The sequence below is a fragment of the Rhinolophus sinicus genome, chromosome 3 (genome assembly GCF_057876585.1).
Source record: "Rhinolophus sinicus isolate RSI-liver-muscle chromosome 3, RSI-T2T, whole genome shotgun sequence".
Classification (NCBI taxonomy): domain Eukaryota; kingdom Metazoa; phylum Chordata; class Mammalia; order Chiroptera; family Rhinolophidae; genus Rhinolophus; species Rhinolophus sinicus.
Window position 1 is genome coordinate 144,385,527 of NC_142503.1, and position 15,508 is coordinate 144,401,034.

General features: G+C 33.3%; 2 protein-coding genes across 2 annotated transcripts in view; one reads left to right on the top strand and one right to left on the bottom strand.

The window, feature by feature from the left end:
- FAM227B (family with sequence similarity 227 member B) overlaps positions 1-14,116 on the bottom strand; it is a 178,791-nt gene extending 164,675 nt beyond the window's left edge. The window contains exons 1-4 of the mRNA XM_019730676.3: positions 14,007-14,116; positions 11,932-11,985; positions 6,975-7,206; positions 5,529-5,596 (exon numbers count right to left, since the gene is read on the bottom strand). Coding sequence (XP_019586235.2) covers positions 5,529-5,596; positions 6,975-7,206; positions 11,932-11,985; positions 14,007-14,027 — 375 coding nt within the window. The 5' untranslated portion in view covers positions 14,028-14,116. The remainder of the gene's footprint in view (positions 1-5,528; positions 5,597-6,974; positions 7,207-11,931; positions 11,986-14,006) is intronic.
- DTWD1 (DTW motif tRNA-uridine aminocarboxypropyltransferase 1) overlaps positions 1-15,508 on the top strand; it is a 137,584-nt gene that overhangs the window by 100,977 nt on the left and 21,099 nt on the right. The gene's annotated exons all lie outside the window — the stretch shown is intronic.

The following is a 15,508-nucleotide window of genomic DNA, read 5'->3' on the forward strand; positions in this document are numbered from 1 at the left end:
ACATTATTGACATTTTAAAAAGTATGCAAAGGAATAAAAAGGAAAGACTATTTAGGGAAAATGAGACCAATTATGAAAGAAAGAGGCTGTGTGCTTGACAGCTTCAGATATAAATGGTGAATATATATGGGGTCAAATTTAGAAAGGTGTTACTGTTAACCTCAAAGTCCTGGCTTCTGTAGGAAGCAAAGAAAGCAAACAACTGGAAGTTTTTAAGAAACAGAGTAATGATAACACAAAACTAGTTCTTGGTTATACAACCTGGAAAAGGTACCACAAAATATAAATAATACATGTTAAAATCCCGATTTAAAAAATCCAATAAAACACATTTAGCAATAAAAATAATTACTAAAACTTTTGTTAATATGTCATCTCAAGGTCATTTCAACAGATTCTGATAAAATTCAACAGTGAAAATTTTTCAATTTTTTTTGAAAATTAAAAAATACAGAAATTATAATGGGTAGTATATTATAACTACCAGTGTTCACATGTTCCCACAGCCTAGAATGGATTGCTGTTGACATTTTAGTATTGCTTAAGTATGCTTAAGACTATTTGAAAAGAGAAAACATAGTTTCTATATAATTATATATAATAAAAGTTTAGCTTTCCTTTTACAATGACTTCTATTTCTATTCGTATGTTCCTCTTTCCTGAGATAGTCAGTATCTATTTGGTTTGTATCCCTTCCATTTCATTAAAATACTTTTACATACATATATTATAAATATACATATAAAATATAAAATTTTGTGTTTTTAAAACATAAATAAATGATATCAACTGTACATTTTTTTTGGTATCTTGTTTTTACTCAATATTATGTTTTGACAATCTACCAAAATTGATATTTGTGGAACCTGTTAACCTCCACACAGCTTTTCTACCAACCTACCTAATCCTCTCTGCAAAATATAAATAATATATAAATCAATAAAAGTTCATAGGCAACTTTTGCCAAACATACAAAAAACAAGTGATATCCCAATATTCTACAAGCTAGTTATAAAATGGAAAGAGAGAAAAAACTAAGTAACTCATTTCTGAGTTAGTATAATTTTGATACGATAGCCAAATAAGGAAACCATATTTTGTAAAGCATAGATGAAAAAAGTATATCCTAAGACTATAAGAATGGTTCAACTTCTAAAAAGCTGTTAATGTAATCTGCCACATTTACAGATTAAAGGCTGAAAGTAGATTGTGTTATCATCAGAGTAAATTATTTTCCTCCCCATGTCAAACCATGCAGATTTTTTTTCAAGTTTTAGAGCACAGTGATCTCTATATCTGTATCTAATCTATGACCTGGGAGATACTGTGGGCTCAATTCTGGACCACCACAATAAAACAGATATCACAATAAAGCAAGTCACATGAATGTTTTGGTTTTCTAGTCCGTATGTTTACTCTATACTGTAGTCTATTGAATGTGCAATGGCATATGTCTAAAAAACAATGTACATACTTTAATTAAAAAATACTTTGTTGCTAAAAAATGCTAACCATCATCTGAGCCTTTGGTGAGTCATAATTATTTTGCTGGTAGAGGTTCTTGCTTCGATGTTGATGGCTGCTGACTGATCAAAGTGGTGGTTGCTAAAGGCTGGGGTGGCTGCAGCAATTTCTTAAAATGAGACAACAATGAGGTTTGCCACATGGGTTGACTCTTCCTTTCACAATTTCTCTGTGATGCTGTTTGATAGCATTTTACCCACAGTAGAATAAGAGTCAATCCTCTCAAACTCTGCTGCCGCTTTATCAACTAAGTTTATGTAATGTTCTAAATCCTTTGTTGTGATTTCAACAATCTTCATAGCATCTTTACCAGGAATAGATTCCATCTCAAGAAACCACTTTATTTGCTCATCCAGAAAAAGCAACTCCTCATTAAAGCTTTATCATGAGATAGTAGCAATTCAGTCACATCTTCAGGCTCCACTTCTATTTTTAGTTCTCTTGTTTTTTCCACATCTGCAGTTACTTCCTCCACTGAAGTCCGGAACCCTTCAAAGTCATCTACGAGGACTGGAATCAACTTCTTCAAACACTTGTTAATGTTCATATTTTGACCTATTCCCATGAATCACAAATGTTCTTAAATGCATCCATACTAGTGAGTCCTTTCCAGAGGGTCTTCAACCTACTTTGCCCAGATCCATCAGAGTAATCACATTCTATGGCAGCTATAACCTTGTAAAATGCATTTCTTAAATAATAAGACTTGAAAGTCAACATTACTTCTTGATCCATGGGCTGCAGAATGGATGTTGTATTAGTAGGCAACATTAGTTTTGTTGTACATCTCAATCAGAGCTCTTGGGTGACCTGGTGCATTGTCAATGAGTGGTAATATTTTGAAAGAAATCTTTTTTTCTGAGCAGTAGGTATCAACAATGGGCTTCAAATAGTCAGTAAGCCATGTTGTAAACAGGTGTGCTGTCATCGGGCTTTGTTGTTCCATTTACAGAGCATAGGCAGAGGAGATTTAGCATCATTTTTAAGGGCCCTAGGTTTTTCAAATGGTAAATAAGCATTGGCTTCAACTTAAAATCACTAGCTGACCCTAACAAGAGGGTCAGTCTTTCCTTTTCCAATTTGAAGCAAGGCATTGTCTTCTCCCCTCTAGCTATGGAAGTCCTAGATGGCATCTTCTTCCAGGAGAAGGTGTTTTATAGACATTGAGAATCTGTTGTTTAGGGTGCCCCCTTCATTAATTATCTTAATAATTAAGATAACTTGCTGCAGCTTCTATTAATACGTCAGCATTTGCTGCTTCACCTTGCACTTCTATGTTATGAAGATGACTTCTTTCCTTAAAACTCATGAACCAACCTCGGCTAGCTTCAAACTTTTCTTCTGCAAACTTTTCTCAGCCTTCATGGAACTGAGGAGAGTTAGGGCCTTGATCTGGATTAGGCTTTGGCTGAAGGGAATGTTGTGGCTGGTTTGATCTATCCAGACCATTAAAACTTTCTCCAGATCGGCAATAAGGCTATTTTGCTTTCTTATCATTTTTATGTTTACTATTTTAGCATTTTTAATTTCCTTCAAGAACTTTTATTTTGTATTCATAACCTGGCTAACTGTTTGGTACACGAGGCCTAGCTTTCAGTCTATCTCAGCTTTCGACATGCCTTCTTGATTAAACTTAGTTATTTCTGGCTTTTGATTTAAAGTGAGAGACATGCAACTCTTCCTTTCACTTGAACACTTAGATGCCATGGCAGGGTTATTAACTGGCCTAATTTCAATATTATTCCATCTAGGGGAATAGGAAGGCTGGAGGGGAGGGAGAAAGGAGAGGCCTATCGGTGGAGCAGTCAGAAAACACACAACATTTATCAATTAATTTAGTTTTTATATGGGCATGGTTCCTGGAGCCCCAAAACAATTACAATAGTAACATCAAAGATCATTGATCACAGATCATCATAACAAATATAGTAATAATGAAAAAGTTTGAAATATTGCAATAATTACTAACATGTGACACAGAGACATGAAGTGAAAAAATTCTGTTGGAAAAATAGCACCAACAGACTTGCTTGATGCAGGATTGCCACAAACCTTCAATTTGTGAAAAGCATAATATCGGCAAAGTCCAACAAAGCAAAGTGCAATAAAATGAGGTATGCCCATATATCTAATCTACATCCACATCGATGTATCTTTAATAAGCTAGGGATTAAAATAAATGGCATTAATCTGAAAAAAGATAGCGTGTAAAAATTATAAAATTATATAAAAATTATAAAAAATTATACTTAACAAACTAGTAGAACATCCCAAGTCAGAGACAAGACGAGAAACCACTAACATGGTTGAATAATATTCATATACCAATATAATTTCCCATATGCCAACTAAAACCCATTTAAGGACATAATGGAAAAAATAACCTCATTGACATGAATAAAAATTTAAGATACCTAGGAGTAAATTTAATGGGAAATGTGTGGAACTTGTACAAAGAAAATCATACAAATTTATTTACTGATGAAGCTGAAATATGACCCTTATGTTTTATTCCTTTACACAAAATAAACAGTGTATGGATTAAAAAATCAATCTGTAAGAATAATACAAGAGAACACAGGTAAACGTATCTTTAATCTTGAGATGAAGATCCTTTCTTAAATATTATGGCACTAAAGGCAAAAAATTTCAATAGATAATTATAGATCCATGAAAATATCAAGTTCTATATAGCACAAAATACTTTTGGATTAAAAGTCAATTATATTTATACATATAAATACATATAACATACGTTACTGAGGAGGGTTAATATTTTAAAAGCATAAAGAGCTCTTAGAAATTAAAAAAGCTAAAAAATTGGCCAAAGTTCATAACTAAACAACTGTCAATAACAGAAACACAAAGACTAATAAAAAACTGAAAAACCAACATTGTTAGTAAAATTGTTAGTATGAAATTGATAATATTTATGCTATCAACTTTGCAAACATTAAAATATGTAATATTAAATGTTGGCAAGGGAATGGATAAGAGATCAATCACAAAATCTATTATTACAAATATAAATTTATGCCATCTTTCTACAGAACATTTTGTCAATACGTGTCAGAACACTTAGATTTTCATATTTCTTTTCCCATACGGTTCCACTTTTAGAAATTTATCTTAAGAAAATAATCATGGATAAGCACAATCTTTAGCTCTAAATATATTTATAGTAGCTTTGTAAGTAATAATGAATAACGAACACTAACCTAAAAATCTAATAAAAGGGCTATTACATTAGGAAAATTCTGTAATACCTTTAATTGTTGTAAATATATAATTTAATCTGATTTTTCTAACTTTTTTTAAAGAAAAATGAAAGTGACAATTAAATAGTAAGATATATGTGATTTACCTATAAATAATAGAATTAGGATTTTTATCCTTTTTAGTGTTTATCTGTTTCTTTTAATTTTTTTAAATGACTACTTTAGGCCTAATCAGAAAAAAAACAATAAAAGTAATTTTAAAATTAAAAAATAACATTTAATTAGGTGCTAGACTAGTGTTGGCACTAGTTATTATAGCTTTAACATTATATAATTTAAAATGTATTTTTGAAAAGGACTAAGTTTTTAAAAATAATTTAAGAGCCAATTACAATTCTAATCAAAATCTCAGAGATTTTTTTTAATTGACAAAATAATTCTAAAGGTAATATAAAAGAATTCTTAATTTTTTTCTTTCAGAAGGGAACTGATATGAGACATTCACTACTAAGTGTAAGGTTTAAATTACTAAACAACAGGAGGATAGAATGTATACATTAAAATAAGTCTTCAAAGAACTTCTAGTGATGTGAAAATGCCAGTACTCTAATATTGTGTGTGTAAAGAAGAATATGAGTCCAGCTATTTTAAAAACACAGAGAGTTAGACAGACACAGAATATAAAAGACTAAAATGAAATTTAAAAAGAATTATCTATGGAATTATAGTGATTATATTTTCTGTGGAAATATAATTTTTTAAGAAATATGAAAACAAATGCCATACCTTTATCATCTTTTTCTTGTGGTACTTCTTTAGAAATGCCTTGTATCTTTCCAATTGTCCTTGAGAACCTTTAAAAAAATGAAAATTCATGACATACATATATGTGTGTGTGTGTGTATAAATATATATATATATATATATATATATATATATATATATATCCTTTAAAAGTGAAAGAAATTAAGTACTTTAAATAAATTATACATGAAACTATTCAATAGGATCAACTAGCTATTTTGATAAGCGTAATACTAGACACACAATCGTAACTGAATGAATAAATAATTATCATATCTTCTGTTTCTGTTTTTTAGAAATGTCATGTTCCAACTAATATGTCTTCAGTAGTGACTTCTAATCTAAAGTTTTACCTCGATCCCTTCCTACAGAACGAGCCCATGTATTTCAAATAGCTCAGCCACTTGCAATTGTCATCTTAAATTCAATAAAGTACAGTGCTTGAAGCATAGCCCAGAGAAAGACTATGGTGGGGGTCAGGCTGGGAGGTGTCTGACATCAGATAACCTAGACTTGAGTCCAAGCTCTGATATTTACATATTGAGCACAATGAATATAAATACAATTATTTTTCAAAAGTGTGCACATGTGCTCTCTCTCTATATTTTTCAAAAATATTTTATATTAAATATAATTTAAAATTCAGTAAGAAAATCTTTTAAAAAGTAGTAAATTTAACAGTAGTGTATTTAAACACATTCTCAGAATTTGAAAAGTCAAGGTCCATAACAGAATATTAAATATCTAAATAATATAAATAATTTAATACGTGGAGAATACTTTATAAGTATAACTGATATCGGCTCTTTTAAGGCTTATATATGACAAGTTTGCCTATTAAATCAAGAATAAGACAAGAATCACCATTAGTATCTAAAAACTATTCTGAAAGTGTTAATAAAAACAATTAGATAAGACAAAAGTTAGACAAATACTTAAAAGTAAAGTTTATCATTACTAGCAGATCTGCTTTCCATGCAGTCTGCAGCTGTTCAGTACTGAATGCTAAATACTTCCTACAAGCTAACCAACTAAGATAGATCAACTCTCACCACTTTTACTTTGGGGTTTAGGAATTTCTGTTTTTATATTCTGACCCTTGCTGATTTGCTTGTCTCCTGTACCAGTATCAATTGATGCAATCCAGTTTCCCTGATACTCAGCTACCTCCGCTCCAGCTTAACAAACTCCACAACTGTTTGAGGCTTTGTCCTAACAATATTTTCATTGAATCCACATGTTTATGTTCAATTAAAAACTTTGTATTGGACCATTCTGAAATGAGTATGTTTTAAAATAAGATAAATTTATTTAATGTTTTTAAATGTTTTATACCTTAAGATTCTTTATGAGAACACACACACAGGCACAGACACACACAAAAAAAACTGATCACTACTTTATTCATGTATTAAAAATAAGGTTTACCTTTCCCAGATATTATGGTGTCCCACTCAAATATTTTAGAGGCGTGGTTTTCCAAAAGAGTTGAACATTCCTCTAATCTTGACTCCATGATCACGAGTGCATCATATATTCTAGGGACATTTTCCCATAGATGTGTATAAACTGAAGCATATGAACTGTCTTCTTTTATTTTATTCAGAGTGTCTACCCATTTATCATTATCTTTAAAACAAATTTCCCTTGGCCAATAATCCTGCAAAAAATGTGAGAGAATACAACTTAAATCATTTTTAATGAATTTAAATAATGGAGTTCAAAGTCAATGAGCCAAAACTGAGGTTTTATTACACAGCATTTTTTTTATTAAATGTATTTTTAAAAAATTTTGAAACTATCATAAACTTTAGAAATTTCAAATACTTTACAAAAATTTTTTTCCTCAATCATTTGAAAACAAATCGCTTGCTTGACTGATGCCCAATCATCTTTGAATACTTACTTTAGTGTGTATTTCCTAAAAACAAAAACAGTCTCCTACATAACCAAAATATAACCATCAGAATCAGGAATTTGGCATTGATACATTGTTCCTATCTAATCCTCAGCTTTTAATCATGTTTCATCAACTGGACCAATAATGTCCTTTACAGCAAAAGGATCTAGATCAGCATCACACATTACGTTTAGGCTTCATACTCGTGTGTTGTTAGTTCCTCAGTCTTTTCTTGGCTTCTATATATTTAAAACCATAAGTTTACACTGATGCCTCTAATTCCAATTCCAAACATTCTAGTTTTCTCTCTTTCCATGTTATAATTACCTCCACCTACAGTGAAAGACCTAGCTGCTGTCATACATATACATACACACACACACACACACACACACACACACTTATTTGATCAAATCTTTTCAGGTGATTACTATCCAATCTCTCCGATCCACTGACAGCCTCTTCTTTATTGTATGCCCTTCTCATCCTGCTTAGGCACTTTCCCGGCTGTTCATTCTACAAGGACACCCTCCTTACCCCCATCTGGACTCTGACTTGCCATACTAGGCCACAGCCTACCTCTCCACCTCCCAAACCACCTCCACCCCTACTCCTGGCCACATGTGGATACCGTCCTTGTTCCCTTCAACTCTGACTCCTTTGGTATCATATGGACATCTTCCTCACTGTGGTTGAGTTTAGAGAGTTTGCTCTGTGTTACCACAGTACATCCCCTTCCCCTTGCCAATGTGGACACCTGCCTTATTTTGCCTCCCAAATGGCTTTAGGACAAAATTGTTCAGGAACGGAAAGAGAGGAAGGAAAGAGTAGAAAAGAAAGGGAAATGAAAGGAATGGAAGGGGAATTATCACATTCATATTTTCAAATGCAAATATAAGATTATCTTTTAATATAATCAATAGCAAAAAAATAGATAGTGACAAAATTAAAGGTTTGTGAGTAAGAAGATGCTCTGGAATGGTAGGAAACTTGCACATGATGAAACTCTTTAATGGACTTTGGGTGAGACATTCTGGAAATTTAGCTAAATGGGAATAAATCTGCAGTCTGCAGATCAGGAATTTTAAAGCTGCCTAGGTCTATTCCACTTCCCTTTTTCTTTCTTTAAAAGCTTATTAAACCCATCATATATATGTTTACTTATGAATTGTGCTCTCTAATGATAAAAAGTACCTAAATCCTAAATGATACTCAGCTTTTAATGTTGGAAACCTTTCCCAGAGGGATCTAAGTCCCCCTGCCAGTTTACAAATAATATTACTTTGATATATAAGTGTCCTCTCCCAAATCCTACAAACATACATTTTAAACAAGGCACACAACCACCTGGGTATTATGTGTCAAAAAAATACAAAGATTTCAGGAGAATAAGATATGATCACAGGATACAATACTTGGAGATAAACATTGTCAAACCAGAATAACAGCCACTTTTGAAAACATAGTTTTTATGGGGATGGATGGATGGATGGATGGATGGATGGATGGATGGATGGATGATGGATGGATGGATGAGCAAATAAATAAAACAGCTATTCCTTGAATAAAAAGAATGGAATTGAAATAATTATTCTGACTATCATACAGTACCTTTGATCTGAGAAAAATCACAGTAGGGATCTGCGTACCCTCCAGGTCTACATTACAAACCTAGCAGGCCTGTTAACAAAAATTGACACTGATGCCCTAAGAGAAGATGAATTAAAGTACCACGTGTACCATATATTAAAGTCACATGAAAGCAAAAGTACCATAGATTAAAGTCACATGAAAGCAAAAGTACCATAAAGTCACATGAAAGCAAAAAGAAAAGACAAAAGGTAATAAATAAGTAACAGGGAAGATCAAATTGATATATAGAGAAGGAAGGAATTCAAACCAACTCTTCAGTACCTAAAGAACTGAAAAGGAATAAAAATGTGTGACAGTATAGAGTAATAGGGCAAAAGGATGGGGGTGATGCAAATTCCACAAGGGCAGGAATTTTTCTGTTTTGTTCACTGTTGTATCTTCAGTGTTCAGAACATTACCTGGCAAATAGTAGATAGTGAATAAAAATCATTAAATGAATAAATGACTAGGGCAAGTAAGAGAATTAATAATGATACCCTAGTGGAACCAAAGGATGTTATAAAAATAAAACATAAAAATATTTTTATGAAAACAAAAATAGAAACATAATGGTGAAGAAGTGAAGGGGGAGAAACAGAATGTGGAAATTGATGACTGGAGAAATGAGAAGAGAAATGACTGAAGGTAAGAAGTTACACAAGACTATAACGACATAGGAAGAGGGGAAAGATAGGAGTAGAAGGTATGAAATGTTAAAATTACAAAAGACAGACAGAAATGGTAAAAATTGGCCAAAATGGGAGGGTTTTAGATGAAGCACAAGATATGAGAAATAAGTATGTAACATGTAGGTTCCAGATACTGTTCTAGTGCTAATTAGTAACAGAGTGAGATTTGAACATGGGCAATCTGACACAAGAGCCTCTGTTCTTAACCAGTACACAACCATGGAGACACATACCTTTGCTTTTATGTTTTAGAAGAAAAGAAAATGAAGTAGATAGGTTTTCCAGGAAGCCATAAGCAGTTTAGAATTTTAATTTCTCTTTTGTTTTATTCACTTGTTGTTTATAATATGCCGCATTTTAAAAATGAGCTTCATGAAGGCAGGGATCTTTGCCCTATTTTTATTTACTGATATATTCTAAAAGTCTATGTAGCTGGCACACAGTAGGTGCTCAAAAATATTTCTTAAATAAATCTGAGGAAGTTATTTTTTCTACTATTGTTTATAAGACAGAAGTTGTATCCAGCAAACAAAAAGTTAAATAGCCAGTCATTTTATTCCTGGATATTTTAAAGTATCCAGTAGTTTGGCAATGCATAAATAAACACAAACCTTAAAAAAAAAAAAGCACTACTGAATACAAGTTAGTTGGGAAATCTGGACAATAAGAAAAAATGTACAGATAAACCCATAAATGACAAAATGGTATACCTGGATATGTTGTTTTACCAAATGCTATCTAATAAAAATTGAAGGCTACCAATACAGATGCTGTCCTTTGCATACAAGCGTGGTGCTTTAATTTTGATTTTATTCCATCTTTGGTGAAAGGCTGGCATAATCCTGTGATCTTGATTTGATGAGTATTATTCTTAATTTGAACAGAGTAACTATATTTTCCACTTCAAATAATCAGGAACTTTAATCTGAAGTTATAGGTCCTCAAATATGTATGATGGTATAGTCCAAATGTCTCCATAATTATTTGCTGAGTTTGGCTTAATGTTAACTATAGTCCCTTTCCCTTGACATTGAAAAAGATCCCAAACATTGTGATTAGGCTATAGCACATTTCCATCATTATTTAAATCAAAATTGTTGCAAAAAGCTTGTCCAGAAAGTAGTTCAAAATATTTGGCTCTGCTACATTGATTGAAATAAACTTTTGTAAGCTAAGAATGTTTTCATTTTCTATTTGCTCCTAAAGGGAACTCAATTCTTTTCCAAAATATTAAAAATAAACAAACAAACAAAACAAACAAAACCTTATTTAAACAAATATAAGAATAGAAAATAGATGTTTAAAGACAGATATTTTTGAAACTCCACTGTCAACAGTTTAGTCACAGCAAATTCTGTTTATATTTAAGCATAAGTAAGTACAAATTAAAGTTCAATCTACTCAAAATATGTACACACCTCATTTTAGAAAAGACTCCTGTTCTTTTTGTCTTCCACACTAACATCTTTATCCTAGCTTTTGACACTCCTCAATACAAAACAAACCTGCCATTCAGACTCACAAGTGCTTGAACCAAAGGGAAAACCCCCGTAGCGAGCCCAATAACTCCAGAAGTCAGTAGTCACACATAATGGAAACTGGAGTTTTCAAAATAAAAAACACATTTTGAAGACAGAGGATGCCAAAAAAATGTATACACATTTTAAGAAAAGAAAAAACTGTATTAATTGTAATACTCAATATATACCCATAACAAAAGATGAATACAAGTCATGTTTGACTTCTGCAATTACAAGAGGTGCTCAGAGTGGTTACCATAGTGTCCAGACACTTCTGATTACGGCGAACTACTGCTTGAGCAACGTTGACCAAAGTGTCCACTTATATACATTTTTTGGCACCCCTGCTATAAAAGATAAAACTCTCATATTAGCAAAATTATACAGAAACATCTATAAAATTTTTCTGATAGGACATAGGGCTAGAATTTTTTAAAAGTGAAAAAAGAGAATAGAATATTGACAAGACATTCTATTGGCTACAACATAGAGCCTTCTCAAAGGAAATAAAGATTTACAAACATTTCCCACCTTGAAATGTAGTTCTTGAATTTCAGTTCTTAAAGTTTTTCTAAGCCTTCTCCATCTCCATAACTGATATTTCAAAAGATGTATTGTCACATAAAATATGATGTTCTACTCACCCAATTTTGAAACTTTAGGAATTCTTCAATGTTCTTTGGAGGTTCTTGCATTTTCTAATGAGATAAAATCAATATTGCTCATTAACATAAATTCAGATTGTTTATGATACTTATACATAATTTACTTAAATAAATAAATGTAAGATTCTGGATTTAAGTTATAATTTTCAGAGCCATCAGATATTGTAAAATATTCACATTGTAAACTCCATGCACTTTGAAAAAGGACAGAGATCACCATTTAAATTCTGAGCCTCCAAACCAAATTCTGTAAATGGCTTCCCTCTCACACACTGCTCCTAGAGAAAAGCTCCACACGCAATCCTCTGAATGTCCTCCCTTCAAATTCCTACAGGAGTTACAAGGTATTTTGGATGGTGTCTCCAATAAATCTAGAGTCAAAAATATAATAACATGCTTCTCTTGCTGATGAAGTATTTAAAAAGCCACACTAGATACAGTGATAATACCTTAAAAATTTTAGTGTAATAAATAATAATCCTATTTTATTAGTAGTTTCTTTGTAAGTCAAAAATGTGTTCTTTCGTTAGACAAATTAATTTCAACTGAAACCACATCTTGCTCTTTCTTGCTTTAGAGACTGTACACATTCATTCTTCCTCCTGCTTAGAAGGCTCCCGGTCCCAAGCCCCCTCCCTCCAACCCCTTGTTGACCTATTTAACTCTTATTTCAAATATCAAATCAAAAATCACTTTTTCTATGAAGCCTTTCTTGGCCCCCAAAATGATTCTCTGTGGTAACAGACAGCAGATTTGTATCTCTATGAAGATGGAAACTATGATGTAATCATTGCTGAACTGTCAAAACTTCATGCAGAGGCTGGCCCAGTGGTCAGTGCATAATAAACACTTTCAGTGTGCATTAGTTAATGAATAAATGATTAAATGAATGTCAGAGAAAGGTGTATGTATTTAAAATTTTTTTAAATAAAGAAAATGTTCTAGAGAGGAAAAACCAATGAGAAGACAAAAATAAGAGGAATCTAGAATATCCTATTTTGATACCCTAATGGTTTGATGATGACATGTCTGAAAGAATTACATTATACTTTAATTTACAAAAACACATATTTCACATCAATAGATAAAATGATCAAGATTACAAAATCACAAGGCCATGTTATGTAAAAATAACTACACATTTGAGGTTGAAGAGAATATTTCATTCTCTTAATGTTGTTTAAAATATATAATGACTATTAGTAAATTTACAACAGGTAATACAATAATAAAAAAATAAAGGACATATGTGACAAGCATTACAAAATAACAAGTGCTCAGATGCAAAGACGCATAGAGCTGTTGAGGAAATTTTATGGCAAACATGGCCTACTCAGATTGAGAAGGGTAAGAAATAAGAGAGGCAGTGTATGTAGAATGAACAAAAAGTGTTCATGATATAGTATCTTCAGGGATAGTGAGAACTGAAGTTTGGCTAGAAAGAAGCTATCAATATATTTTTAAATGTAAGAATATAAAGGAGCCTAATTAAAACAATTTAAATGCTGACTTTTTTCTTGTAATGGCCGTCTAGTACAAAGCACTTCTAGTACAAAGCACTAAAAACAATATGTACATTTCAACTAAAGGGAATGAGAAAATTAATTAAGGAAGTTAAACCCATGCAGGAAAGTTCCAGCTAATTTAATGTAAAGTTCCAAAGTTCTCTAGGTAAAAGGAGGTGAGGCTCTTGGTAGGTAGGATGTAGAAGGATGCAAAACATCTATGCGTCCATGGTAACAACAAGAAAAACCTGGACCAAATAAAAATCTTAACTTTCTACAGGGTTAGTGAAGAGTAGCAGATGCGAGTAAGCACGTCCAGCTACATAAATAGTGACAATTCAGAGTCCCTTGTTTAAAAATTATTAAGAATTCTAAGATGGTAACGTCACACCATTAAACCAAGTGGAGGATCTTCTAATCATGAGGCCCTGTGCAACTGTACAGGTTGCAAGCCCGTGAAGCTGCCCGACCTGGAAGCCGTGATGACCTGAAATCCAGAGAGAAACATGCCCTTCATAAGTGAGCACAAAGCTGTGGCAGCTTCCTTACCCTGCAGTGAGGTCTGCACATCCACTGAGGGACGCGTTAGCTTGCCGTGGTGCAGTAACTGCAGAGAAGAGAAATCAGCTGGGCCTTAGACGTCAGTGTGAACTGGGGGAACAAACTGGAGTCTGAAAGACACCCAAATGCAAAAACAAATGAGTCAGACAAACAAGTCCTTCCCTGGCCCCCAAACTTCACTTCTGAATTTTGTCAAAAAAGTAGCCGTGGAGGTGGGGCTGGAAAGTTAGAGAACTTATATAGACCAACACATTCTTACAGTACTTGGGTTCCACGGCTTTGACAGAGTTGACTCCAAAGGTGAACCAAAAATATCCAAACCTTCAGTCCAAACTTGTTCCAACTCAATATTGACAAGATACAAGAGGTGGCTATGAATAGGGAGGTTGGAGGCTGGGTTAGTCATAGGTGAACTCAATCTAATGAAAGCTGCCACCGACCTCAAAGCTCAACTCCAGTCTAGGAGGATTCCAAAAGATCAGCCTCTCACTCTCAACACCAATGAGAGAGAAAGGCTTGTGTTCTCTGAAAACTAAACAAAACTAAACTTTAGCCTCCACAATTTTTTCCCTACATAATGTCTAACACACAATAAAACAATTACAAGACATACAAAGAGGAAGGAAAATGGGACCCATAATCATGAGAAAACATGGTTAATACAAACCAATTCACTGAGAATCCAGTTATTGTCATTATTAGACAAGAACTTTAAAATGACTATTATAAATATGTTAAAGGTTTGACAATGTACATTGAATTATAGTACATGAAGAAATGGGGTATTTCAAGAGAAACAGAAATTCTAGAATAGAAACTAACAGAAATTCTAGAATCATGCAAACACAAATCATAAGAAAACTGGTGTGTCAATGTGGGGACAGAGCCCCAGAGAGCAGTTTCCAGGCTCTCGGCCTCACGTGGAAAGGTGTTGGCTCGGGTAGTAGATAGCTGTCAGCTGTGGCTAGTTGGCCGTCAGCTGTAGCCGGTTAGCCAACTGGCCACTAATATAACTGCCGTGGCTACGATTGAAGTTAGCACAGCGGATTGCAGCTAGCAAGTGAGGTTGGTTGGCAGAGACAAGTGGATGGCGGGTTGCGGATTGTGTTGCTCCTGCTTCCTGTGTCTCCAACCCAGCTGCCAGTGAGAGTGACTCCCCTATCTATGGCTCCGTGGGTGTTCCTTTTTGGCCTAGCCACATCCTGCGTTCTTATGTGGGGAGTGGGACCAGAGACCCCACATGACAGCCCCGCACGACAGTCAATATCAAACAAACTAGACTTCAAGACAAGGAGTATTACCAGACAAATAAGGTTAATTCATATTTATACAAGGTCAATTCATTAATAAGACATACAAGACTAAATATGTTTGCATCTAATAAAAGAGCTTCAAAATAAATATAGCAGAAAATTGTAAAACTAAAGGGAAACATAGGCAAAACCACAATTAAACTTGGAGATCTTAACACACCTCTCTGAGTAATCAAT